Source organism: Orbicella faveolata, unplaced genomic scaffold, assembly GCF_042242905.1.
Source record: "Orbicella faveolata isolate gen_17 unplaced genomic scaffold, um_ofav_v1 contig_25, whole genome shotgun sequence".
Taxonomy (NCBI): Eukaryota; Metazoa; Cnidaria; class Anthozoa; order Scleractinia; family Merulinidae; genus Orbicella; species Orbicella faveolata.
In genome coordinates, this window is record NW_028301553.1 from 20,760,001 (window position 1) to 20,787,038 (window position 27,038).

The 27,038-nt window shown below is 39.0% G+C and overlaps 3 protein-coding genes and 1 pseudogene across 5 annotated transcripts in view; 3 read left to right on the forward strand and 1 right to left on the reverse strand.

Annotated features, from left to right (window-relative positions):
- The window catches only part of LOC149109357 (neural cell adhesion molecule 2-like), a 9,416-nt gene extending 6,803 nt beyond the window's left edge, over positions 1–2,613 (forward strand). Inside the window, exons 3-6 of the mRNA XM_089294330.1 lie at positions 596–850; positions 1,044–1,310; positions 1,683–1,976; positions 2,127–2,613. Of these exons, the coding sequence (XP_089150456.1) occupies positions 596–850; positions 1,044–1,310; positions 1,683–1,976; positions 2,127–2,473 (1,163 nt within the window). The 3' untranslated portion in view covers positions 2,474–2,613. The remainder of the gene's footprint in view (positions 1–595; positions 851–1,043; positions 1,311–1,682; positions 1,977–2,126) is intronic.
- Positions 2,614–2,688: 75 nt separating this feature from the next.
- On the forward strand, positions 2,689–13,021 carry LOC110059731 (tyrosine kinase receptor Cad96Ca-like). Of its 2 annotated transcripts, XM_089294350.1 has the most exons (11): positions 2,689–3,384; positions 3,548–3,587; positions 4,147–4,405; positions 4,756–4,866; positions 6,255–6,445; positions 6,558–6,680; positions 6,791–6,861; positions 10,055–10,095; positions 10,179–10,275; positions 11,267–11,366; positions 12,427–13,021. In XM_089294350.1, the coding sequence occupies exons 2-11, from the start codon at positions 3,585–3,587 to the stop codon at positions 12,493–12,495; spliced, it is 1,065 nt and encodes a 354-aa protein (XP_089150476.1). In that variant the 5' UTR covers positions 2,689–3,384; positions 3,548–3,584; the 3' UTR covers positions 12,496–13,021. The 2 variants fall into 2 exon arrangements, with proteins under 2 accessions (XP_089150476.1, XP_089150475.1); XM_089294349.1 differs by lacking the exon at positions 2,689–3,384 and having other exon boundaries at positions 3,391–3,587.
- A 3,688-nt stretch (positions 13,022–16,709) lies between these two features.
- The window catches only part of LOC110054019 (tyrosine kinase receptor Cad96Ca-like), a 33,963-nt gene continuing 23,634 nt past the window's right edge, over positions 16,710–27,038 (forward strand). The window contains exons 1-5 of one of the 2 annotated variants that reach the window (XM_089294359.1): positions 16,710–16,956; positions 23,646–23,999; positions 25,173–25,427; positions 25,949–26,215; positions 26,609–26,902. In XM_089294359.1, coding sequence (XP_089150485.1) covers positions 16,887–16,956; positions 23,646–23,999; positions 25,173–25,427; positions 25,949–26,215; positions 26,609–26,902 — 1,240 coding nt within the window. In that variant the 5' untranslated portion in view covers positions 16,710–16,886. The remainder of the gene's footprint in view (positions 16,957–23,645; positions 24,000–25,172; positions 25,428–25,948; positions 26,216–26,608; positions 26,903–27,038) is intronic. The other variant, XM_089294358.1, reaches the window with a different exon arrangement.
- On the reverse strand, positions 19,584–20,716 carry LOC149109359 (uncharacterized; annotated as a pseudogene).

Here is a 27,038-nt window from a genome sequence, read left to right on the forward strand (position 1 = left end):
TTAAGTGATTAGCAACTGCAACGGACAAAAACAACAAAGTGAACCTATAAAGACTCGTATCAAATACACGTATCTGGCGCGGGAGAAGTACATACCGAGTCACAATAAGTTCAAGTTTTGCATATGATTGGTTGATTAGGAGGCGCAGAAACATCTTAAACCAATCAAAGAACGTAGTAAAGCTGCACCAAAGCAAATTCGAATTACTTGCGACAGTAATTAAATTGAAAAAAAACTCTGTGAATCATTGTCACCATCGGTATCATCATTCACTCGAGGTACCTTTTTGTCCTTACTGGAAAATGGCTTCTTGCTATTGTTTGACTTGCCTTTAATAAAACATCTAAATAAGCATACATGTTTGCAGTTTCTTTTTCCGTTTTCCCCGCGTAGTTTTAGTTTTAGTGTCCGATTGAGAAGATATATCAAACACCTCGAAGTTAGTCAAAAATACTCCGCTTCATGTCGTATTTTCGACTCCCTTCGCGGTGTTTGGAAAAGAGGTAAAACACGGTCTCTTCCGATTGATTGTTAGGTACTAGCTGTAATCCTTTTTTTTTTTTTAACACTGCTCAACAATTTCCTTTCTTCGTAGAAATACCTGTTATCAGCCCACCATCAATAAACGGAAGTTACATTGAAGAATCTTCAGTCAATATCAGTTGCACAGCGACTGGAAAACCAGACCCGGAAGTATCATGGATACGAAATGGAGAAATAAAAAGTTCCGGGAGGAAAACAGCGTATTTGAACTTCGATCAAATAAAGAGGACAGATGATGGACTGTATACATGTACAGCTAACAACTCAGCAGGAACAAAATCTCACAAAGAAATCTTGGTGGTTCGTTGTGAGTCTGAATTATTATTACATGTTCATTATGCACAGTTTTATCTCTATCTTTCGACTTGGCTGTTTTAAAAGGCACACCAAAGTTTAATTATCTTGCGGACTTTCCCAATTAGACATCGAAGATAAGCTTTAAAATTTTGGGTGGAGTTCCTTTTGCCTAAGCTCTGAAGTGAAATTTTTTTTTTCCACAGACCCGGCAGAAATAGTAAGTGTTACTTCATCAGCTGCAAAGTCTTGGATTGGTCAGAAAGTGACGTTGAAGTGTGTATCAGATGGTGTTCCTGCACCAACACTTATCTGGCACAAACCTGATGGAAATGAACTGAACATAGTCACAGCTAAAGAAAGTACAGTGGAGGTGTCCTTAAATGATGAAAAAAATTTTGGTGAATACAAGTGTGTCGCTTACAATGGCCTTGATTCTTTAAAAGACGTCTCGCTGACTCTGGAACAAATACGTATGTGTCAGCTTAACAAAGTATTTGAGCTTAATAGTCCAGCTATATAAAAGCCCCTTTCTCTTATCATCTAAAAGTTAACCAGTTCGCTTAAGTGCTGTAGAAAGTTAACACTGACGTGACGTTTCGATTACATATTTTGGTTTTAAACCTGAACAGTATTAACAGCCATGGAAGTTAAAAATTGAAAATTAAAATCCGGAAATAAAGGATTCTTTTCCCTGGTTGTTACAGGTTTCCACATTCAAAAGACGTCGTTACCACTAATTTAACGATCAGGGTGAGGGATTGTCACAACATACTGTCAACTTCATTTCAATACAAAGCGAGATATAATGATGCAAATCAAATTTCTTCTTTTGATTTCCTTAGAAGAACCAGGATCCTCGGTCATCATATCTTCAGCCACAGACATTCAAGCCACTTCACTAAAAGTAAAATGGACTGCACCAACTGTTGATGGAGGGAATCCTATCACAGCATACCGAGTGGTTATACTAAAGGGTAGCAGTGAGATAAAGAATGTTAATATTACTGACCCTGGAATAACCAGTCTGTCTGTTGGAGATTTGGAGCGAAATACCGAGTACAACGTGAAGGTGTTTGCCAGAAATGCTGTCTTTGAAGGTGCACCTGTGCAAAAGACTATCAGAACAAAGGTTATCGGTAAGATATTCAGAAGCTTTCCGTAATTGAATGTTCAACCTTGATGAAGGGAAGATGTCCCTTAAACTACTATTTCGGAAAGAATGGGGCAACATTTCAAATTTTATCCGACTATTAGCAAACAGTATCTTGAATATTGTTTTTACTCAGGAATTCCCGGAACACCAGACATCATAGACCTGCCTGCCGAAATACACAGCGATGAAGTGGTCATAAAATGGACAACGCCAAGCAGCAATGGAGCGGACATCACACGATACACTGTGTATATTCGAAACGTTACAAGTAACGATACCGTAGGAACCTGGATAAAGATTGAGGTCATTTATGATGTCTCTATCCATGCTTACGTCGTCACACTCAGAAAAGGCCAGCGGTATGACTTAGTGGTGACTGCAACCAACAAATATGGAGAAAGTTTGAAAGAAAAGCACGATATAAAGAGGATCAGAGTTTTAGGAGGTACAATAATAACAAAATACAAATTATTTAACTAGTTTTTGATCTCCAAATTTCTTTTCTTCAAAACAAATGAGTAACATTGTACAGTAAATAGATTAATCTGAATCCTTACAGAATAGTTAGTATTATTATCTTCGAGTACTGTTTTTAGTGTCAATCCTAATTCTGTCTTCTTTCCTGTTATTGTAGAGTCCACTAGATCCACTTCGAACCAGAATCAAACAGGTACTGAAACAATTCGGTGTATACCTGCATAACTGAACACGTGTTCGTATTTCTAACGTTTATTATGAATATTATCACTTGTTAGGTGCGACAAAGAATTGGAGATTCTTCATGCTGTTTATCTCAGTGTCATAATCCTATTGGTGATAATCATAGTTGTTATTAGCGTTATCCACTGGAGAATACGTCGAGGTCCAGGTAATCGTATCAGATGCCTTACTACAATTTAAATTAACAAAGGTATCGAGTCGTCCAAGCGGAATTACACTCAATTCCTCATACTTGAATGAATTAGTCGTTACCTTTGTCTGAAATGGCCCCTACAGGACACTTTTCCTATCCTTTTCTGCCGTTCAAATCATGAAATTCCCTACCCATTTTATACATCCTCATCGTGATATTTAGCCCTTCTGGGCAGAGTGTTCCCGTAAGTCCATCCTAACTAGAACCTTCCGGACTCCATGTCAAGTTGGGCTCGGGCCGATCCAAGCATGCAACGGGAAAAGTCTCGGATGCCTAAGATACGAGCTTAACTAAAATGTTACGGATTCTCTTACTCATGCTGTTTCTTAAAATAGTCGACAAAATTCCTAAAAAGAGATCTCTTGTGAAGGCATCGTGACATGAAAGTTTTTTAAAGAAGCCCAATTCGTTTCTTTATATATTTTGTCATTCTCAGGACACTTTCTTGTTTTTCAGCAATTCCTAAGTCTGGACAACGGTGAGTACAACAATCAAAGTTCAGTGGTGAAAAAATCTCATATGTTTGTATAGTTTATCCTTTGCCTTAGGGAAAGTTTTAATTGAACTAGACACTTAGGAAGCAACAACAGTACTTATTTCAAAGAGTTAAGAATTTAAAATGAAATGTTTTCTAATTGCAGCATTGGCAGGTCTTCGTCACGTGCAGATTCCATTCAGATGGTAAGTTGTTCTTTCCATTTCTCTTTCGGTATAGGCTCACGGAAAAAGCTGTTTCTAGCAGAAACAGGTTGGCATAGATAAAGGAAGGAAATTTTCTTTCTGATAAATAAAATGAATTCCTTTGAATATTCGAAAAGAGAACTGCCATATAAGAAGAACGGGTGTGTTCGTCGTACCTTTTGGGGTTGAAAAGGCAGTTGTGGTACCTCTTATGGTGTCAAGCCTTAAGCAGTCCACAGCGGGAGCTTTCGCGGTATCTTTTAGGATATTGAGCCGAAAAAAATATGACAGGGGATATTTGACAATCAACCGATTTATGACAATACTTTCATATACTTTACAAGTAAAGGGTGTTCGAAGCAGTCGTATCTATCGGTATCGAAAATTATGAAAGTTTCAGCTAATGTGTTGTTTTAGAATTGGTACTTCTTAGTGGTGTCCACCCTCCACTCCCCCCAAACGGGTTCGAATCATTTATGAGCATACGACGCAGCTGCTATTACGCTGATGAAGTTAGTTTTGTCTTTAAGTTTCATAACTTATTTTTTGTCCTTTCAAGAGCCCTGTTGACCACCACGAAGCAGAAGTTCAGTCCACAGAAACAAGTGACACTACCAGCACAACCTACGAGATTCCTAACAGTGGTGGAGACTACATGCCGCTTCATCCTTCAACAAGAAGCTGGGAGATCGGTCGAGAGCAAGTCGATATCATTAAAAATATCGGAAAGGGGGCTTTCTCCCAAGTCGCTGAGGCAACAGCTAAGAACATCTATGGCAGCCAAAGGGTCATAACTGTGGCTGTGAAAATGTTGAAAGGTTATATAGAAAACTTTTAGTTAAAGAGACAATAGACCATTTTCAATATATTAAAATTCTAACATGGCTCCGAGGCTTGGAGGAATAAAACAAAAGAAATTAATTATTCATCACTTAAACTCGATGTAATTCCTTTTGTTTTATTCCCCGAAGCCTCGGAGCCAAGTTAGAATTTTAATATATCGAAAATGGTCTATTTGAATTCTTCTTTTTCTAGAATCGAGTTATCGTTGAACAGGATTCATTGAATTGATCGATTGATCAATCGATTGTTTGATTGATACATTCGTTTATTCGTTCATTCGTTCATTGACTAACATGTTATTGTTAATTTCATTTGCCTCAAATAGACAACGCTCCTGAATCCGACCGGATAGACCTGCTGTCAGAACTTGAGGTGATGAAAAAACTGAAGCCTCATCCTCACGTGATCAAGCTGATAGGATGCGTTACTGAGTCGGGTAAGGGAAATGCTCTTAAAATATCATTGGAACACGTTAATATGGGCGTATTCTTCAATTTTTAAGAGCGTGTAAACAAAATTCGCTTATAGATTATTAAGAAAGACAGCTTGACTACCAAATAAGCTCGTTGTTTCACTTCACATTTCAGAATTGACTAAAAACCTTCCTAGGCCTATTTGTATTTGAAGTGCAATGTTCTGTGAGGAGATAACACGGATACACTGGGGAAGGCTTACATTTTTTGGAAACCCGACCTTCATTAGCAAACAGCTGGGTCTTTAACCAGGGATTCTTATAAGAGAGGAACACTTAGAGGGCTCATAACCGGCATTTAAGTTGTAAAATGAACTACACGTAAATAAGTCTTTTCTTGAGTACTTTACATCAGTGCGAAAAAAACACTTCCTCTCTTCGCTAATTAGGCTCGATTACCAGCCGCTGTTCGGGAAAGGAGCCCGCGCTCCTCCCCCGAACTCACGGCTGGACTCGTGGACTTCACATTGTTACTTTCAACCAACAAGAAATCTGCCTGCCTGAATCGAGCAGGCTGCATAAATTAGCTTTCTCGCAGTAGCAAAGAAGTTGTGCGATATGAAGTGCGATCGCATTAGTGGGACATTTAACTAAATACCGTCAACTGATGAAATCTTGCCTGATCTAAACCATAGTGGCATATACAACACGCAAAATAGTCAACAGCCTTAACGAACAAAGTCAACGAAGAGAGGGATAAACGCAAACATCGATCTCAAGAAACAAAACACTCAGTCGAATTGATGTGCACGGCAGTCTTCTTGAAGGGAAGCGACACCAGTCTCTGGCGAAGCCAGACAAAATTAAATTTTTAAATAAGCCGAAGCAAAGCGAACTAGCAAAACATAAACATGGTGTCAACACCACGCACACCATACAACATCATGTGCGTGACCTTTGACATGACAGTTGCTACACCATAGTCAAACAGCTCTGCTCTACTTTTTTTAAAAAAAGAAAGAAAAAAAACTCTTCTATAGAACACAACATGTAATGTCCTTCCCCAACAATAATGTGAAACAAAATAGGTTGGAGGACCAAAATTAAAGGAAGTTGCGAAAACGCCACAAATTTTACGAGCCGTAGGCGTCATGTGGACCTGCCTATGATTGTCATCAGGTGACATTCCCGGCCACCACCTGAAGCGCCGCAAGAATTAAATTATGAATTTACGTCACAGACATGCTTCGTCGCTCACGCGTCCAGCCGTCTCTTCTCGGGGGGGAACGTAGACCTGACTCGAGAAAGCGGCGGAAATCGAGCCTATTCGCTAATGCTCTAGCCATGAAGTCAATTCAAATCTTCGTTTTCTTTTTGCGCTTTACGTGATGGCTGTATCTCCTTTCTTTTAGATCCGCTACTGGTCCTTATTGAGTATGTGCCGTACGGTGATCTACTGGGTTATTTGAGAAAGAGTCGTGGGCTCAATGACACGTATTTTAATAACCCGGATAGAAAGCCGGAAACCAACCTAACTTCAAAGCAGTTGATGAGATTTGCGTGCCAGATAGCTGACGGGATGGCTTATTTGTCGTCGAGGAAGGTAAAAACCTATAATAATTGCAATTCAGTGACTGAAAGGGTATTTTCGAAATAGGAAATTATTTAACCCAATAGCAGTAAAGCAGATTAACTAAAAACGACATCTGTTTCAGATAATCCATCGTGACTTGGCGGCCAGAAATGTTCTTGTTGGTGAAGGAGAGAAATGTAAGGTGACAGATTTTGGGATGGCGAGGAATGTTCAGCAAGATGATATTTACACCAAACAAAGTCGAGTGAGTACATAAGCCTGACAGAATGGGACTACTGATAAACATCCGACGAATATCATAGGATAGCGTAAAGACTTCTGGTTAAGTTGTTTATTGATTTATTTTTCTCTCAGGGCCGGTTGCCTGTTAAGTGGACTGCTTATGAAGCTTTGTTATATGGAACATACACAACACAAAGTGACGTGTAAGTGCTAAACAACGACTTAACAACATTTGTCTCCACGTGCAGTTGTTTTTCAAGGGTTTATAAAAGCTCATAAAGGATAAGATTTTTACCAGGTGCTCATAAACGCTTTTGATTCTTTTTAAAAAACCAATAATAAAAAAGACACTGGAGTTTCCTGCTGAGCGTTTCGCCTGTAGAAAGGAAATGGGCTGCCGCTAGAGGCAAAGAAAAATCTTGGACTCCTTGGAACTCCGATCCCCACAAGCAAACTGTACAGAATGACCTTCGAGGTTAGAGACGATGGAGAGGTGGGTCGACGTTTAAACCAAACTAGAATGACTGAGAATAAAAGAAAGAACAAAGGGAGGTCACTGGTTTTGAAAATTGACCGAGGAACATAAGGCTAATTAATTTTCTGTGATAATATCGTGATGGTTGCCCAATATATATACTTCATGGAGGGTGCATAAGGAAACGTGAGTGGAGATGTTGAAGGTCTCGTGGTTTACTCATAAATTGTTGCTCAATATTTGTACAAATTTGAGCAGCCATTGCACCAAAAATATCCAGACATGCCTAGGCCCGTTATGAACCGTTTTTTTCCCCTCCCCCTCTCCCTCCCGTTTTGATTGGATATTCACGTATTCCCTTGACGGCCCAAAACACGCGTTTCGTGTAGAGTTGGTAAAAGCTATTCACAATTAAAGAAGTTTATTCTGACATAATAACTGGATGCAATAATTCTTAAAGCTATGAAAAATGTTTTTGACCGCAAGTCTTGATTTAAAAAATGTATATCTAGATCTATGACAAAGCGATTCTCTAAAAAGATCGACTTCTTGGAAATTACAGTTTGCTCAACAGACTGAGAAACATGACTGGCAATATCAACAAGGAGCTATTTTTCAGAAAGACATGCTGTTTCGTTTCCGGAAAGGTATTGAAAGTCTGAGAAAGGTCGGGGTTTGGATATCTTGTGCATGAGAAGTCCTGGGGTGAGAGGGATATGTGCTAATGCGCCGCTTTGCACCCCACTGATCTGCTCAGTTGTCAGAGCCTGGGGTTTTTCGGTCAGGTAAGGTTTAGTACTGAACCTATTGTAAAAGAGAAAGGGCCAATTAATTTAAGTTGTCCACACATGTATCGGCTATTACAGTCAACGCGCTTCGAAATGTATTTTCTTGTGATACTTCACTTTGACTCTGCCCTAGGGGAGGGGGGCTCCCTTACATCGGCTATATAGGTATGTCCAACGTCAGAGGGACGTGTTTTTTAAGACATTTTAGTCAGAAGTAGAATATCGATTTTGGTAATTTTGGTCTCAAACTGGGTATGGTTTTTGCACTCTAGTCTTGAATTCGGTATGTTTTTTTAGAAGAAGCTACTTTTTTCATCATTATCGATAAGACCAGCAACTAAAGCCATTCACAATACCTTTAACATCATTCTGACCTAGAGAACTACGGCAGGTCTGAAACAGGGTATTAATTTAAGGGTCAGGCCATAAATAGGTTAGAAAAATCGCAGACTTTGGTCTTAAATAGGGTAAGTGCTTTGGGTAGCGGGCCGCACAGCCCCGCCAAATTTTTCAGAAATTCAAAGTATTGTGTAAATAAAGCTGAGAGGCAAAAGCATGTGGCGCTCTACGTTTCGTTGTCAGTGACGCAGTATATTTTTCTTTTAAAAAAGGACGCCTCATGTGTGACGACACTTTCGCTTGAATATTATGAAGCTAAAATACAAATGCTATCGGTGTTTTCATGGAAACCAGCTCTTGAAATGCCGCGGTATGTCGAAATACAAATTTTCTTATTTTTAAAATTGCGCTCTAAGAAGTAAAGTTACTGGAATTGTGGCGGAAAATTCGAGAAATTCAACTAAATCTGGAAAATGTCGACACCTGCCATATGAAGAAAACCTCATAAGAAAGCCACGTTGTGCCTATTTTGCAATATACCAACGTTAATTAAATTACAATACGATGAATTAGTTACCTTCCACAATATCTCGTATCTGTAGTATCCTCCAAACGCTCCAAGTGCGTGTTCTTTTCCCGTAAACAGCCACAGAAAAGGGGCGAGATTGTTATTCCTGACAAGTGTTCTGATTGGCCAAAATTATGTCGCCGTAGTTGTGATCTTAATCACATTTAAATCAAGCACGGAAACAGATATCTTCGTTTCTCTAGAATACATCGTTTCAGTAAGACTTAGGAACATTTAAGTCGCCAATTATTTCCACCTGCATGACATTTTAATTTCCTTTTCTTTCCGTGTCAAGAAATAAAATTTAGTTTCGAGAAGTTATTTTTCTTGAACATGTTTACCTTGTGAATTACAAGCGTTACTGGCTGATAACATTCATACTTACTATGTCAATAAATCACTCTGAAACGGAAAACAGTACCATTTCTTCGTTGAACTAAACAAAACGAACTGCTTCCATGGGCTTAAAATATCACATTAGTGGAGAAATCGCGTGGTCTGGCGATCTCTCTACCTCCAAAATAAACTTCCTTTTACCATTACTATCCGAATAGAAGCCCAGTGTATAGTTTTCTTGTGTATTTTAATAACGAGAAACGAGAGTTTCAGTCGTAATTCCCCATTTTCGAATAAAGCAGCAATTGAAATGTTCGGAACGCCACATTTTCTTGCGATGACCCAATTTCCACCGTATTTACATTAACAATTACGAACTTTACTCTGATTGGATATTACAAATCACTATGTAAATAGTTCACCCCTGAACTGAAAACAATACCGTTTCGTTTCTGAGGAAACGAAACAAAAAGCCAAGCAGTGGTGGCTTTAACAACCCTTGTTTCCCTTCATTGTTTCATCAACTCCTTGAGGAGGCAGCGTGGCCGAGTGGCTTAGGGCGCTGGTTTTGTAGTCCGGAGGTTCCGGGTTCAAGGCCTCCACCCTGCCACTTGCGGGATTTGTTTCTCAGTAGTTCCGAGTTCAAATCCTCGGTCACGCTTTGTAAATAGCCATCTGGTTTGCCTCCTGCCAGTTGGGATTATTAACTGTTACGTTTATTTGAAATATTGTTTCCTTTGTTTCAGTGGCATGCCTGTAAACTAGCTGAGCTTAGTGCTTGTATAACTAAGTGCATGACCACTTTTTTTACGGATTTACATTTACAACTCCTCTTTCCGTACAATTTTTTGATACCAGTAATGTATTATTTATGTTGTCTGTTTTGGCAGTTGGAGCTATGGCGTGCTGCTGTACGAGATTCTCACCATAGGTAGGTTTAGTTACAGAACATTTACATTTAAGCTATAACTGAGTCTTGCAAACCATCATGTTGCCTGTGTTTATCACATCTAGGTGGATCTCCTTATCCAGGAATAAACCCTCGTCAAATCGCAACGAAACTTCAGGAAGGATTCAGAATGCCGAAACCGAAACATGTGGATAACAAACTGTAAATACATGTCTTGTTACCCATTTTTTTATGTGAAGCATAGTAAGCCGATGTGTGCACTTAAATAGACAACGTTGTGACGCAATAACACGGTAAAAATGGTTGCCAAAACACGAGCAAACAGATCACTGGCAACGCGCTGGCGTCATACTGTTGTCTTCAGGGGAATCTTTGCTGCGATCATTGTTTTTATTTTGCCTTTCTAGCACCCTTCTTTAGACAGCTTATGAAACTAATCGGTGAAAGTTTTAGCTCTTTGGGTGTGATATTGAAGTGATATTGAGTTTCAAAAACCGCAAACCTTTTTTTAGGTTGTAAATGTCCTGATGAGCCCATATAGTTTTTGTATAACTTTGGACTTTTTAAAGCCGCGTTATACATCAAGTCTTCAATAAATCAGGTTCTTTCTATCAGAAACTGAAGCGTTTGGTAAGGAAACAGATATTGTAAACAAAGATCCCGCTATTTAACAATTAGACCCGTAGACCTTGCGGGCTACGGGTCCATAGCCCGTGAGGCGAAGCCGAATGGGCTATTGACCCGTGGCCCTTGAGGGCGAAGGGTCTAATTGTTTTAGTATCACCCAACTAGTCGGACAGAAAAGGCAATAATAAAGTTAGCAAATGCAAGTTGAAGAGATATTTATTTGGGAATAAAACGAAAGAAAGCGTCACGCTCGATTGCACCAGGATTTGCATTAGTCCACTAGTTGGGTGATACTAAAAGAGATTATACAATGGCTAGCTATCAGCTATTTCTTTTTACCAGATTTGTTAGCCAGACCCATAAACATTATCTTTAAAAAGGCTAAAAGGTTTTACTGTCGGGTGTACAAGATGTCTTTTTTTAAGAATAGATCCTACAGGTAAATTTCTAACAAACAAAATTTCGGTTGAATCATGAATGCCATGTGGTCGTTTGAATGATTTAATTGTAGTTACAAATCGTCTTTCCTCTCCTCTTGCTGTTGCTAAAAGTTTTTATTTGTTAGATACCAGACTATGGTAAAGTGTTGGGAAGAAAATCCCAGCGATCGACCAACGTTTGCCAAACTAAAGGAAACGATGAAAGAAATGGAAAGAAACCACAAGGTAAACTCACCTGAAAGTACTCTTTGTAACCTGTCATTTATGTTCAGTAATGCAAATTTGATGATGTTTATTTTCCCTTTGGTATTAGTTTGTAAGTTTTTAGTTCGACTTTTATCACAGCTTTGCATCCTATGCCTTAATACATGCATGTAATCCAATGAGCACTCGCGTAAATCAATACTTTGCTCCAAGCAATCACTGTTTGTTAAAGTGATCTGCCGCATGGTGATAATTGCAGTTTACAAAAATGTAGTAAATACACTGATTGTAACGATGTTCAGACGCGGCGGAAAGGTTGCAGGGGAATATTTTTAAACAAATTTTGGATATTCTAGAGTTTTTATTCATTATTCTTTTAAAGATTATTCTCTACTGTTCATACTCAATTGAAGTCAACCATCAGACCATCAATTCATTTTTTTTCATTTGATTATGAACTCAAGTCTTCTTTTGGGTGCATACTCGATCGCCTATACTTCCTTCTTTCCGATCCGTAGTGATCCAAAATTAACACTGTCTGTGATCTAACTAGCGCCAGAGGCTTTCTTGTTTTCTGGCTTATACTTTGTCCCTGAAGAAAATATCATTATATATAGTTTTTATTTTGAGTCATAACCGGTTTCGTTGTGTCTTCAATTCCTGAAACATGGTCATAAAAACCCGCGTACAGAAGGCCGAGCTGTTTACCACTGACAGGGCTCTGTTACCTCACCCCAAAATACAGCCGAAATATTGCTACGAAATTCTCCCGAACACTAAGCTATGAAAAGGCAGATGTGTCGGAAATAGGTAGTGCTGGGTTACGTTATCAGTTTTCACGTCAGTTTCGTCGACGACCGGTAAAATTTATAGGAAACGACGACTGTTTACTTAGGCTAAAACATCAAGACTTCCAAAATATAATTGAAAACCTTTTTGCAGCTGGGGTTCAGGCTTTTTGATAATTATATAATGGATTGTGTTTTTACTATTCGTTTTTAGCTTTCTTCTTCTCTGTGACTGTCAATTTGCCCGTGAAAATAACAGCTTACTTATAATATGATTTACCGTTCTGTTACAGACGTACGTCAACCTCAAAGAGTATGACAACACTTTGTATGCAAATATTGAGGATCTCGCAGCTGAATGACTGTTTTATCGGCTGACTTGGCCAATCAAGGCGCTGCTTTTTGAATACTTTTGATTGCCAGGCCTGCAACAATAGCTCAGCTTTGTTCTGAAAAGCTTGCTCCCGCTTTTGTTGTGGGTGCCCGTGCTACAAGCTCACAGTAAGACAGTTGTGACTCTGGATAGGCATTAACATTTACGACAGTTCAGTACTAATAAGGGCCTCAGCTACAGAGAAAGTAAAAGAACACTGTGATTTTGTAAAGATAGTTTTTAAAATCGTATTAACTTACATGTAGTTTAGTGTGGAAAGTTTAGAGTAGATATTTTATTTGTGATACTTAATCTCGTGGTCAAGTGTCCTCATTCTTCGGGAGAGAACATCTGGTGGAGTCGAATTCGTCATCGTGTGTTAGGAATGTGACACGTTAAGCAGTGCACATGCTCAGTGCTTTCGACTACGTTCCAGATTTATCTTAATAATAAATCTAATAAGAGCACATTTAGAGATACATTTGATAATGAATATTAAAAGAATAAAACTACGACGTTTCGAAGTCATCTTGATTCCATTATCAAGTAGAGGTGTTAGCTGTAGTTTCAAGAGCTTGTTGCGAATGCCAATACTCAACAGGCCGTTCTTCGCAAACTTCACAAGTTTATTTTAAGATCACAAGGTTCGCTTTCCTCTCTCGCTCTCACACGGCACTCCTTAAAACTTAACGAAACCTAATTTGATTGGCTTACAACCTTTTCTAAACAGTTTCTTTGATCACGGAATATTACCTGACACGCAAGCTTACATGTTTTGTTGATAAGATGAAACGCGTTTACAATCTGGTGCTGATTAACTGGTAATCATCGACTGAACTAATTGAGACTATCAGGCACGTGCTTCCGATTTCTATTATTCCTAGATTCCCCGAATCACGCAACTTAAAAATAGGATAAACTGTCACACAATTAAATTGGAACTTTCATGACAAGCTAGCACCACTACTTGAAATGAAGTCAAGATGACTTCGAAACGTCGTAGTTTTATCATTTTGATAATAAATTTACCTGTAAAAATCTCAATTTACAGAATAACCAAAGAATGACTATGTCCTCTACGATCGGTTCTGAATAAACCAACAAGTTTGATGATATTCGTTCAATAAAGTTGAATGCAGCGGTTACCCCATTTTTGAGTTATTTTTTTGTAAAAAAAAATACCTCTTAGTCGGCGCGTCGGCTATGTTATAGACGGGTCAATGGATGAGTGAGTCAGTCAGTGAGTCAGTGAGTGAGTCAGTGAGTGAGTGAGAGATGTATGTATGTCACACCAATCAGATTGGATCTACTATAAACAGCCAATCAAATTTCTTGTTGTAAAGGTAAATGGTATGTGAGAAGATTTGATCCCGATCCAGTTCAGAACGGCCATATTTATTCTTCTATAAAAGAGGAGGAAGTATTCATATATTGGGTTTACTTCGACATTTTTGTGGGTTAGGCTGAGGGTTTTAGTTAAATGAACGAGATGAGCCTTGAGGTTTGAAACAGTTCGTGAGTTAGTAGTATGCAAATGCAACGAGATATTTTTATTTCTAGTTACAAAGGTAACTTGATACTTTTGTTTTTCACAAGAAGTAAATTCAATTAGAGGTCACGAATCGACGCTTATAGTTCTTAGGACGTGTTTTAGAGGGGACGAGACTTTAGATTTGAAACAGTTCTAACGTTTACAATAGTAAGTGCGGGTAACGATTGTTTTGTTCTTGTTGCATGCAAATATAACGAGATATTTTTGTTTTTTAGTTACAAAGTATAATTTGACACTCTTGTTTTTCACAAGGGAGTAAATTCAATTAGAGGGGACGAATCGTCACAATTCTTTCGCACGAGATGTTTGCTATCTTTAGTAACAAATGGTAACTCAACACTTTTGTTTTTTATATGGGAGTAAATTCAATTAGAGCTGACAAGTTATCGGCTATTGTTTCCAGGATATTAAACAAAAAAGAAGCTTTCATTTCTGGACGGTTTTTACGTCTCTACAGTAGCAATTTAAAAGTTTTATTTGATGGCATTCATTTCAGTCCGATATTTTTGAAGGTAAAAAGTATGAAAACGGTTCAAATGTTCTTTGAAGACTGCGCGGCACCAAGTTAAAGTGCAATTTAATTAAATCAGACTTTCAACGTGTCAGAGGTTTTTTTCTCTTTCTTTCTATTTTCGGTGAAGTTGTGTTGTGTTGTGTTGTGTTGTGTAAAAAGGTAAACTTACGACTCGTATAAAATGCGAAAAAGTCTCTAAATTAACTTGAGTATTTTTGAGCAAAAATTTCACTTGGGGGTTGGAGGGGATATGTGATGGGTGAGTGAGGGAGTTATGCATGTGCGCGTGTCACACCAATCACAGTGCGGGTTGTATCAAAGAACGAATCAAATTGCCTGTTAGAAAATAAGATGGTATCTACATTAATCTGGAGACGTGTGAGATTACTGTAGTTTGTTCAGTCAAACATTTTATGGCTTACTATTTAATAATAATAATAATAATAATAATAATTGTCGCGGCTAATCGCCGTCGCAAAGTACAGCAACGACGCAGCTCAACAAGGTCGAACCGAAAGCATACATTGGCGCCTCTGGCAGCCGCTATACGGTCCATGTGTGACCTTGGAGCACAGCTTAGAGCCAGCTGGAATCAGCTGTATGTTGGTTTTTGCTGAGGGGGGAAAACTGGAGAACCCGGAGAAAAACCCTCGAAGCAGAGAAGAGAACCAACACAAACTCAACCCACTTATGGCGTCAGGTCCGGGAATCAAACCCCGGCCACATTGGTGGGAGGCAAGTGCTCTCACCACTGCGCCATCCCTGCTCCCCCAATTTAGCTATCTTACCATGACCGATGTAACATCCCAACCAAAAAAACTTGTCAAATTAACCAAATCATTACGGTACCATGAATGCTCCAATCTCCGACACTTCACACAAAAAAAATAACTCTTGCACGCCTTGCGTGCCTATGTTTTAAGCTCGACTGTGAGAAATCTAGAGAGTAATTCAGTTTATGTCTCACATCGAATTAACATACAGACTTATCGAGTAACTCCATACATTTTTTATTCCTTTTCGCTCTTGTAGCATCGCACGGGTTGTGTCAGGAAAGTTACCCGACGTTCATCGCGTCTCCCCAGTTTCCCAGCTAAGCCCTAATTGGCACCGCGATGTATTTTTCATTCATCTCAGTTCCTGTTTTGCTAGAAAATGTCCAAAAATAAACTATAAACCGAGAAAATCTTTCTCTAAACCTCGACCATCTATAGACTAAAGCTTCTGAAAAACCTGATACTAAAGAGTGAAAACTCTCTGTACAAATGTTATGATGTCATAGCCGAGGCTTTCGGGCTTGCTCAGTAGAATGAGATGTATCCTGGATATAGGTGTTTTTGTTTTACGGCTTGTAATGGCGGGCTTTCTGGACATTATTAAAACCGTTGTGTTATCATCGTTTGGTGTCGTTTAGGAACCGGATACTGCGTTACACTCTATGTAGACGCCGAGGATTTTGCTGGAAAAATTATATATTGCACCAGAAATTTCATATGGCGGCGTTATAGACGCTGAGTTAATCTGTTTGCTCATTACATTGATCAGCTTATATAGAATGATTTAAGATTCAGCAAATAGTACAGGTTTAAGTGCGAGCCATGTCTTAACAACCCCCTTTCCACCCTACTATTAAATTTACGGCCGAAATATCGGGGAACGAGATTACCGTCCTTGATACAGTGATGGTTAAAGGAGAAAGATTAGATGTTTTTTTTTTCCTCTTATTTAGTACCTTTTTTGTGTCAAAAGCAGCCCACTGACAAGCTGATTCCACTAGTGGCCTGTTAGTTTCTTTCATCTATTTTACGCTAGCCTTTGGCAATAGGGTTTTCCCACATCGTTTTAACTTTGAAATAAAATAAGAACAATTTATGATAAGAACAATTGTTAAATAAGGTGCATTCGTCACATGAGTGGTTTTCAGGACAGCCCTGTATACAAAACAAAAACAACAATAAAGTAGCTATAAAATGTTGGAAAGACCATAAAAACTAGGTAAGAATATTGAAGAATATCTTCTATTTCACATACAATGTGCCACTGGTAGTTTTGTTCCAAAACAATGTTCACAATATAACGAGCTATATTGCCTAGTCGTCTCTCACATAAGAGACGTCCTGGGACGAGTCAGTTACTGATGCATGACCAGAGTGATTCAATTTAATTGAAGTGTGACTTTCCAAATAGAGGCAACCGCTGGGACGGTATTCATCCAACTGAATTCGTTTGCCTCCCAAACTACAAAAACGACAGGCATTGTTTCTTCGATTGGATCTGACAACAACGCTTAGACAATAAGCTTTGCTACAGGCTGATGATGGCGGAAAACCTCCTCGCACCAGCCCGTCTTCTATATTTAATCATGTTCATACTTTCGCCTACAGGTAGGTGCAGACATTTAAGTTACTTAATTTTACGTCACACATATCATAAGAAAGTTATTTGCAGTTGTATAATCCGAGTAAAAGCAGCATCCCGGAAGAGTGAAATGATTAAGAAGTCTTTTCCGATAAATGCGACGTAGTCAACGTGTTCGGTTACAAATTTGCAGGAAATTAAACCAAGATAGGCGAAAATAGCTCAGTGAAGTGTGCTCGACTAATTTGGGTTAAGTTACATTGTGATTAGAACAGTTCATTTCCCTCAAAGTCTATCTAGCAGCACGAGCATTTCGAGTCACCAATGAACACAATTCACAGAATATATATTAGACTTAACTGAGGTACTAACAAAGTGATCACAACAAAGATAAAAGCGGAATCGAACAATTGACGTTCGGTTGTAAAAATATGAATGACCTCTGCCCCATGAACGTGATAGTGCTAAATTGTCACAATAAAATGAACTGAATCATTTCAGACATTTGGCTCCGTGAACGACTACATCTGGAGATTTTCTCGAAAATGCTATTACAAGTCCTCCTATCATAGCACCAAAAGCGGCTTTCGATGCTTTAATACCAACTGCAAAATTAAGCCAATTGGGGCATAAAGCTCCTTAGACGGACACAACAACAAACGTTATCCAAGCATGGGTTCATTTTTAACCAAAAGACTTTCTGTCAGGCTGATTTCTTTTAGGAAGACGGGGAGAGCTACTAATCGATGGAACCTTTGTGCTTCATAAAGGTTTGGGTAGTTTAAGGATGTTACGTCTGAAAAATGTCACGTGCATGCAAGAATGCCATATGGTAAAACTTAAAATATATACAACAAGACCCTCTTCATTTATAGAAAAAAGGCTCTGAGCGTACTCTAACGAGATAACATACGCAAGATAAATCTACAAAAGTGGTTTTGAATCGGAAAAACGTTCTTTCTTTTTACGAACTGGATCTCTGGTACAATTAGAGCCTGAGGAAAGGAAGCTAAATAAGTCCTTTATTTAACACAGGCGCACCAATGCTTCCTTGTTTTATTTCTATTGTGCTTTATTCGTTTACTTCAAGTGGCAAGAACAATGACTTAGCTGATCTATAATCGCAGCAATGGTTAAGGAATAAAACCACAGCAGCATCGCTAACGGTGATTAACGTATTCCTCATTGCATTCAAGACCACGAGCCGTAATTAAGTTAGATTTTGTGAAATTCTTAAACAGTCGCTCCTAATATACATTTTACACCATCAACTTGACCGATTCTGTTTTGGTTGATCTTCATCCGAGTCGGATTTAGTGGAATTGCCATTCTTCAAAGAAACTATTTCCAGCCCTCCGCATTTCAAACCGAAACGGAGTTAAACTTTCTTCCTATTTGGGAACTTCGACTTGATGGGGAATGCATTAACTATAATCCCTTTCAAGTAAGAGCAAACTTGTAAAAAGTGACCCAGCGCGGCAGTTCAAATCAAATTTCCGCTTTTAAATTATTTTCAGTGGCGCACTTGCTGAGGATTGTTTGCTAGATGTTTGTTAGGAAAATCATCTGAGGCATTGGGAAAGTTGATATTGTTGCATACTGGGAATTATCAGAAAAACTGTTTGTTCCGATATTACTGAGTTTTCTTGCTAAACAAACAATTCGTCAGGCGGTAGACGGGTTTCTAGCTAGGGATAAGATAAGATAAGATCCTGGGGGCCTGGCTAAGTATCAGCTGGTAGCCCCTGAGCTCTCTGCCGCAACCTTCTTTAACGGAGAACCCCCTGGGTTTTCAAGCGCAGCACATCTGCTATCGAAGGCAGTCAGGCGAAAAGGGTTTTTCCTTTTTCCTAAATCCAGACATGAACCTTTGAATCTTTGGTATAAAATTAGTCTAAATTTGGCCTAAACTGTTGTGATTTTATTACCGTGAGATTGCGTGACATTGTTTGCATTCTCCACGATCATGTGATATGTTTTCGCTCTTGGTTGAATGAATAAGTGTGTGTTAAATTTAAAATCCACTCATGGCTGGGTGAACCGTTTCACTCTATAAACGTGCAAGCTTTCTCACTAAACACCCGATAAATGAGGGACCGGTCATTATTTATCGCCTGGGGGAGGGGAGGGGGGGTGGGGGCGGAGTATTTTGGGCTGAACACGGCGAAATTTGGCCGATCCCCCCTTTAAATGTTGTATCACCGAAGTGATCCCCCTCAACACTGTTGACAGCTGTCGTGATCCCCCTTCCCATGTCTTCGCACCCATATTCAACTTTTGAGGTGTATATTCAGTGTTTTTTAACATTCAGGTAGAATTTTAATCTATGATGTACTTACAGTATAATGAGGCCCTTATCCCGCAGTCTCAAAAGTCTCTCTTGATCCGTGTCATTTTCTAGTCTGGATCCCATTATCTGTTGTCAGCTGACATGCAGCAATATAACAATCTCAAATGGTTGAACAGTGCAAAGTTACTTTTTTAATAGAGTGTAAATTTAATGAGTCTATCAAGTACCTATGAGCATGTCATATTCAGCAGTAATTCGGCCATCTGGAAGTGCAAAAATGAGTGAAATGAGACGACTATTCTGTTGATCTGTAGTGTTAGATCAGCCTTTGTTTTTTTTGTTTTTTTGTTTTTTTTTTTCGACTTTTTCTTGTTTTCTTGTTTCCTCTTTGCTTTTTTGGCTTTTCATTCAGTGTATGCTTGTACCGTAACTTCAGCTATTTGCTCATCTGGTACAAAAGTTAGATCTGGTATACGAACAGTTGACTGTTCATCGAGGTCAGCAATGACAAGATCTTGTTCGGTATTCTCGTCGTCATCTGACTCGTCATCAGACTCCGCCTCTGATTCTTCACTCTCTTCTTCACTGCTGGACAACTCATTTCCATCGCCTGTACTTTTTGGTCTAAAGTAATGACAGCGAATTGCCTTTATCTTGTCCAGCTTTAGACCAACAGTGGTCAGGCCATGTTCTCAAAGGTAAAGGTCAAGCTGTCTCACCTTCAGCTTCTCAACTTTTCCATTCTCAATGAGTGTGCCCCACTTGTAATCCTTGTATTTTAGCTCCTCTTCTAATCTTCTTTTGTCGTTAGCCTCCCTTGTTCTAATATCCTTCCTGATGTTTATATCATTTAGATGACCAAGGTATTCAATGACATGCTTTTCCTCGACATTGTAGGTAGCACAGAAAGCAGCGACGGTGTTTGGATTGTCCGCAGAGATAGCGTTTTGTTCGTATAAGCCCTTCAGACAGTTCCTCGGTTGATAATCGTCTGGAGTACGATCTGTTGTTGGCGTTTCGTACACATCCATAAAATGTCCTGGATGTTCTTTGTCTGGCACAGGCTGGGGGATTCTCTCTGTTACTGGTCCCACCCATCTGTTGTTGGTACACCAGGAACAGAGTGTGGAGCTTGCATCTCTTTGGCTATTACAGGCATCCCGACAAAATTCAAAAAAGAGCTCTCCTCGGACATAGTGGTCCTCAATAAAGCTCTCTATCTTTCTAAAATAGGCCGCACCAGGTATTTCGGCCTTACTGTTTTCTGAAGCATTTCGGTACGTATTAAACTCAGAAGCATTAAAAAAGAACAACTCTTCGGAAGACTCACTAAGCCTACTACTGATGCAATTATTCAGGACAGGGGCGTCGTCTATCCTTTCGGCGACCTGCTTGCAAACATGCCAAGCGTTTTTTTCCGTGTGCTCTTTTTCGTACTTTTCGTAGGAATGGAGAGACATGGCCTTGATTTCGTCTTCAGAGAGATCTTCGAATCGACGGTACATCTCCCATTCCAGCGTTGCACCGTCAACAAGAGCGTCTGAAATGGCCGAGTTTGTTCGTTCGGCCTCGCCTTGCCCGCTGTCACCTCTCGAGCGGTGGCATCGTACTCGGTAATCCGAGTTGTGAATTCGAGCCAGCTCAGCATCGCGAAAGCGAATGTCATAATTAGAAACGCCAACACCAGGTCCGGCATCTTTCAGATCTGCCCATCTTGGCTTCACGGGTGGCAAGCAGAGATCGCTAATTATTTCAAGGCCTTGTTTGCAAGCATTGCTTACTTTCAAAAATTAAATAGATTCAACTCTGGAATCTCCAGTGTCAACTGAGCCATCACTGTTTGCTACTTCGTCAATAACATTTAAAATGCCTTTGATGGTCGGAATCATACGACAGGCAAGCAAAGACTTATTGTGCTCAGACACTTCCGTTACCTCCGACAAGTGAAGCATTTTTTCCAGCCTTAGTTTTAAATGATCTGCTCTTTGCTTTTCATAGGCGAAAAACTTAGACTTGCGTCGTTCGGCCGCGTTCAATGAACTTTTCTATTGACTCTTTTCCATCGACTCTATTCGATTCTCTATAAAAGAATTTGAAACATGGAATTTTGACATTTGAAATATTAAAAAATAAACAGTTTCAATCCATCGTCACTGATACGACATGCGCAAAAATTGATTATTTTATTATATAATTAAATAGCATATTTTCATTTGACATGGTTTTATATGTTAAATGTTCATGGAGATCCCACCGCCACCAGAAATTCCATTTTTTTTATTCTGGTCCCCCCCTTTGTGCCTGTCAATTACGCTTGATGCCTCCTTCCGTTTCTCAGAAAACCATGTGATCCCCCTCAAAATCCTCGCCCCCCCCCCCCCCTGGCGATAACTAATGACCGGTCCCTAAGAACTAGATCATCCTGAACCCCGAAATCTTGCGTTTTTATATGCGGGTGTTTACTATATCCCATATCCCGTTACTTTTTGGCAAAAATATCCCGCATCCCGTAGATTAAGAATGCAAAAATTAACGATTTTCCCACTCGACATCCCGTTCCATCTGATCTAAATAGCCCGTATCCTATTAATTTATACCCCCAAATATCCTGTATTCCATTAATTTTTTACCTTAAAATCTCATATCCCGAAGATTCCTAAAAATCTCTGGGATTTTTCCAGCAAGGCTTGCCTCAACATATACAAAGTACTCCTTAAACATTTTAGCTATCTCTTCTGGATCAGACATTATATTATCATTTTCTTTGCAATATCCACGTAACTCTGATTTTAATTTACTGTTTTGATTACTCACTTTATTAACCTCCAATAAAATTTCAGGTTGCCTTTAAGATAATTAAATTTCTCACAATACATTTTGTTAAATTTGTTCTGGTAATTTTTACGTACTCTTTCACTGGTTTTGTTTGAATTCTAAGCAAAATTTTCAAATAACATTTTTTAAGTTCTCTTGAAGTCAAAATACCTTTTGTGATTCATGGTATGTCAACATTGATTACGTTTTTATTGCTTTGGCTAACTAAAGGTAAACTCTCGTAGTACTCTTTTTCGAACTTCCACTAACGGCCACCTCTGTACAACGGTCACTTTTTTTGGTCCGAACGGATAGTGTACATTCACTCTTATTTTAAATTCTCTACAACGGCCACCTCTCCACAACGGTAACGGCAAATAAAACGCATTTCGACTGACAAAACGGCCAGTTAACCATCGACTGACGACCGGCCTAAACAAAACCCCATTTTTTTTATTGTAAAAGGTCAACAAAATTGATCCTTCCCCCGTTTAGTTTAGTCTCTGTTTCTGTTTAGTTTCTGTTTTATTGATATATTTTAACTGTGTTACGTACAGTTCATATGCTAAAAAAAGCATTTTTAAAGAAAAGAAATGTTGCACCCACGAAAACAGGTGTCATGTTACACCCCTACCTCTCCATAACGCCCATCTCTCGACAACGGCCACATTCCTCCGTCCCTAAGGTGGCCGTTGTGTAGAGATTTGACTGTATATACTTTTCCAGTCCTAATTTTCTAATGCAAGACAGTTTATCAATTGATTCACTTCTTGCTTTTCTGTACTTAGGTTTTTGTTTACTACTATTGATCAATAAGTGTGATATTCTGCCAACACTTAGCCGATATTCCACACACAATTGATCGGATCTCACTTACGCTCGACCAATATGTCACCAGACACAGCGCGGGCGAATGTCCACCGACTATCAGTATAAACTATCTGTCGATATATCGAGTGATTTATCGACCGATAGTCGGTCGATATATCGGACGACAACACTTCTAGTAAACATGATCAAGAAAAGGAGCGAAACTAAATTGCATTAAATATTTCGATATTAAGGGAAAGTTTGTTTGAGGACTTTCTTACCTCAAAACCTGTCTCTAAACATTTCAATCTCACTGGCCGTTCTCTTCATGGTATCTCTCTCATCAAGGCAACAGTGAAAGTCACACGGAGAAAATTAAAACATAATTTTTTCTTTCAACTCGGCGCAGCTGCCTATTTGAGCAAAGACCGTTTTTCAGCTAGTTAATTCATTCGTGTATTTTCTGGTGTTTTGCCTTCTACTCGACTTTATGAAGGCACAGACAACCCACAACCCTCACTTTGTTCTGACGGAGGACTAACACTCAAAAAAAATGCAAATCTCAAGAAAATGTCTAATGACAAGCAATGGAATGCATAGTTCAGCTGAAGATGACTCCTCGGCCAGATGGGGGAGTAAGGAAATTCTAACACAAATACATGTACCTATACGACAAAAGCCTATCTACTTTCATTACATGATCACGATGTGTGCTTCTATTAATTTTTAGAGTAATATAATATGAACCTACTTTGCAACAATGATGTTAGAAAGGCTTTTTTACTTTTCTTGAATGTTTAGACGGAGTATTGAAATTTACTTTGGAGCCTCCTAATCCAAGCTATGCTGGGAATGGAAGCAATGCTAAACTTTTGTGGGATTACACTCTGGACAATCAAGCAGAGCTGCTAGGGATTATCTACAGTGTAAAAGAACCCAGTGGTGCTTTCGCTGGAATGCTAGTAAAATTAACGAATGGAAGTGTTATGAATCGTCAAAGTATACCTGCTGCTTACAAAGGAAGAGTTAGGATTGAAGGAAGAGCTTCCCTTGTTGTTGAGAATGTAACTCCTCGAGACAACACGGAATTTAAGTGTGCACTTGCTCCAAACTCAGGAACAGATTTAGAGAGTAAGGTTCAGCTCATTGTGACAGGTACGTAAGACATACATTTACTACAAATAATCAAACGTCCTGTATTTTTTTATCACATGACTACTGGTGACAGGAGACATAGAACAGCGCAAGGGCCAGATCATTGCAAAGCTTGCATTGAAAGATCCAAGTTGATGTAGAAAGGCTTAGAAAAGAATTTCAGACCAAATCACCCGGAAATCACCAGATACTTAATTTAGTTACAGCAAAATACATTTTCGCGCCAAAGGAATTGACCCTTTAGGAGAAATTTTAAGATTGATCTGTAGTATCGGCCAGCCAATTAACTTGACTGGCCAGGGAACGCCTCTTGTTAGTCAGCTTATATGGAACTTCGATGAGGTCACACGACTCTAAAACACAGAAGTCGCGTAAAGCACTCGTGGTGTCGATCGTCTCGATGATTAAGGCGACTGATCTGGCTTTAATGGACGCGAGCAAACTAAAAGCTAGTGAAAAATATGACCGACGCTATAGCCCTGGCCATTCTGGGTTATCATAATACTCAATAACACTCGGCGACAAGCTATGAAAAAGGGGCAAAGAGGGGCAGGATTGCAAATTGCGACAACTATTTTATTGTAAAGTGCTACAAAGTATATCAGGTATTACGAGATTATAAACTTCACATGATCGATGTGGCTTTGAAATAACTGGATGGTCGTTTTGGACGTTGAGGAATGGGAAGGTGAGGGTGGAATGCGAAAGTAAATCGAAAACTTTTAAAGACATAGTTGCTTCGTGGATGTCATTGTTATCACTCACTTTCTTAGTGATTTTTATTTCACAGGTTTTATAAACACCAGAATTCTTCAATTATATGAGTTGGTTGGTTATTAGCTGTAACAAGAGAAAATGGTGGGACAGAGAGGGAGGCTCCCAGCCCAGGCCTTGGGATATGTCAATTACGCAAAAGTTATTTTAGGGTTGCCGCAAACAGCGGGTGTGCGTTTCCTTTTACGTCCGCATGATACCATTCTTTAGGTGATCAGGCAATTTAGAAACGGCGGTCCACGGGGAAATACGCTTTGTCGATAGAAGCGCCTTTTACGGGTACATTAGAGAGAGTTGGTATTTCTGGATGGATAAATCAAAGAGGGAGATACATTTTCACAACTCTTGGCTGTAAATAAAGGTTTTCTAACGCTGATCATGGCTTTCGTGTAATTACAGAAATACCAGAAATCAGTCCACCGTCAATAAACGGAAGTTACATTGAGGGATCTTCAGTCAATATTACTTGTTCAGCGACTGGAAAACCAGACCCGGAAGTATCATGGATACGAAATGGAAAAATAAAAAGTTCCGGTAGGAGCTCAGCGTATTTGAACTTCGACCAAATAAAGAGGACAGATGATGGACTGTATACATGTACAGCTAACAACTCAGCAGGAACAAGATCTCACAGAGAGATCTTGGTGGTTCGTTGTGAGTCTGGAATTATTTGATATCAAATCTCTACATCAAGACTTCAACTTAATTTCTTTTAAATGTAATCACTCCTTTTTTCTCTGTATTCTGCTTGAAAAGTTGAGGGAAATTTTCCAAATTTGCGCCCCACCTTACATAACGGATATAAGCAAAGCAAATTAGAGCGGAGTTTCCTTTCGATGATTAGGTTTTGCTTGTTTGCCGACTTAGTTTAAGACAAAACGTAGAGTTTGTTTTAAACAGTAACTGAAACAGTTTATACTTAACCATTTTTAACCTTAGTTTTTAGTTAGTAGTAGTATTTTTGATCCTAGTTCCAGTTTTGAACTCTAGTTTTAGTTTAAAGTTTTTAGCGTTTATTACTTCTGTATTTTAGACAGTTAATGTATATTTTAGACTTTTTTTTTTTAGAGGACCCTCCTAAAAACCACCTCTAGGTGATTGGAGGCCTCCTCTTCAAATATTAATTCATTATCATGATGATTTATTATTTGTCTTTTTCAATATTTTCTTTACAGACCCGGCAAAAATACTAAGTGTTACTTCATCAGCTGCTAAGTCTTGGATTGGTCAGACAGTGACGTTAAAGTGTGTGTCAGATGGCGTTCCCACACCAACACTCACTTGGTACAAACCTGATGGAAATAAACTAAACACATTCACGACTAAAGAAAGTACAGTGGAGGTGTCCTTAAATGATGAGCAAGATTTTGGTGAATACAAGTGTGTCACTTACAATGGCCTTGATCCTTTAAGCGACTTTTCAATGACTCTGGAACAAATACGTAGGTGTCCTTGTACCTTTCAGAAATATACAAAGTTTATTGTAAAGAGAGATGACTAAGAGAAAAGTAACTTGTCCCGCCGCAGAAAAGCCCCTTTTATTTATCAACTTAAGATTACTAGTCCACTAAACCACCGACAGCGATCGCATTTTCATCTTATAAGACAGAATGTTCATAGTAGACATCCCAGTAGATTGAAAATTTAAAACTTAAGGAAATGGGACATATTTATCCTTAGTTATTATACGGATTTCTCGGCTGATAGCCGCAAAAATGACTAATTTAGGCTGTTTTTACTGTTGCCTAGAAGTAAGAGTGAGAGTCAATACATCATTGAACGAGCCCGATTTGAAAAAAAGTAGAGATATATGATATAAATCAAATTTCTTTTAGAGAAACCAGGCCCCCCAGCCATCATATCTTCAGGGACAGATATTCAAGCTACTTCACTGACAGTAAAATGGACTGCACCAACTGATGATGGAGGGAGTCAAATCACAGCATACCGAGTGGTCATAATAAAGGGTAGCACTGAGATAAAAAATGTAAATATTTCTGATCCTGGAATAACCAGTCTGTCTGTTGGAGATTTGGAGAGAGATACTGAGTACAACGTGAAGGTGTTTGCCAGAAATGCTGTCTTTGAAGGTACACCAGGGCAAAAGACTATCAGGACAAAGACCAACGGTGAGATATCTATTGATTTTTATTAACAGAGTATTTCAACTTAAAGATATTCACTATCATACAACAGCTCTACGTGGTAATTTGTTTTTGATGCAAAGATATCACTAAAACTACACAGTCCATCAGGGCCCATGTT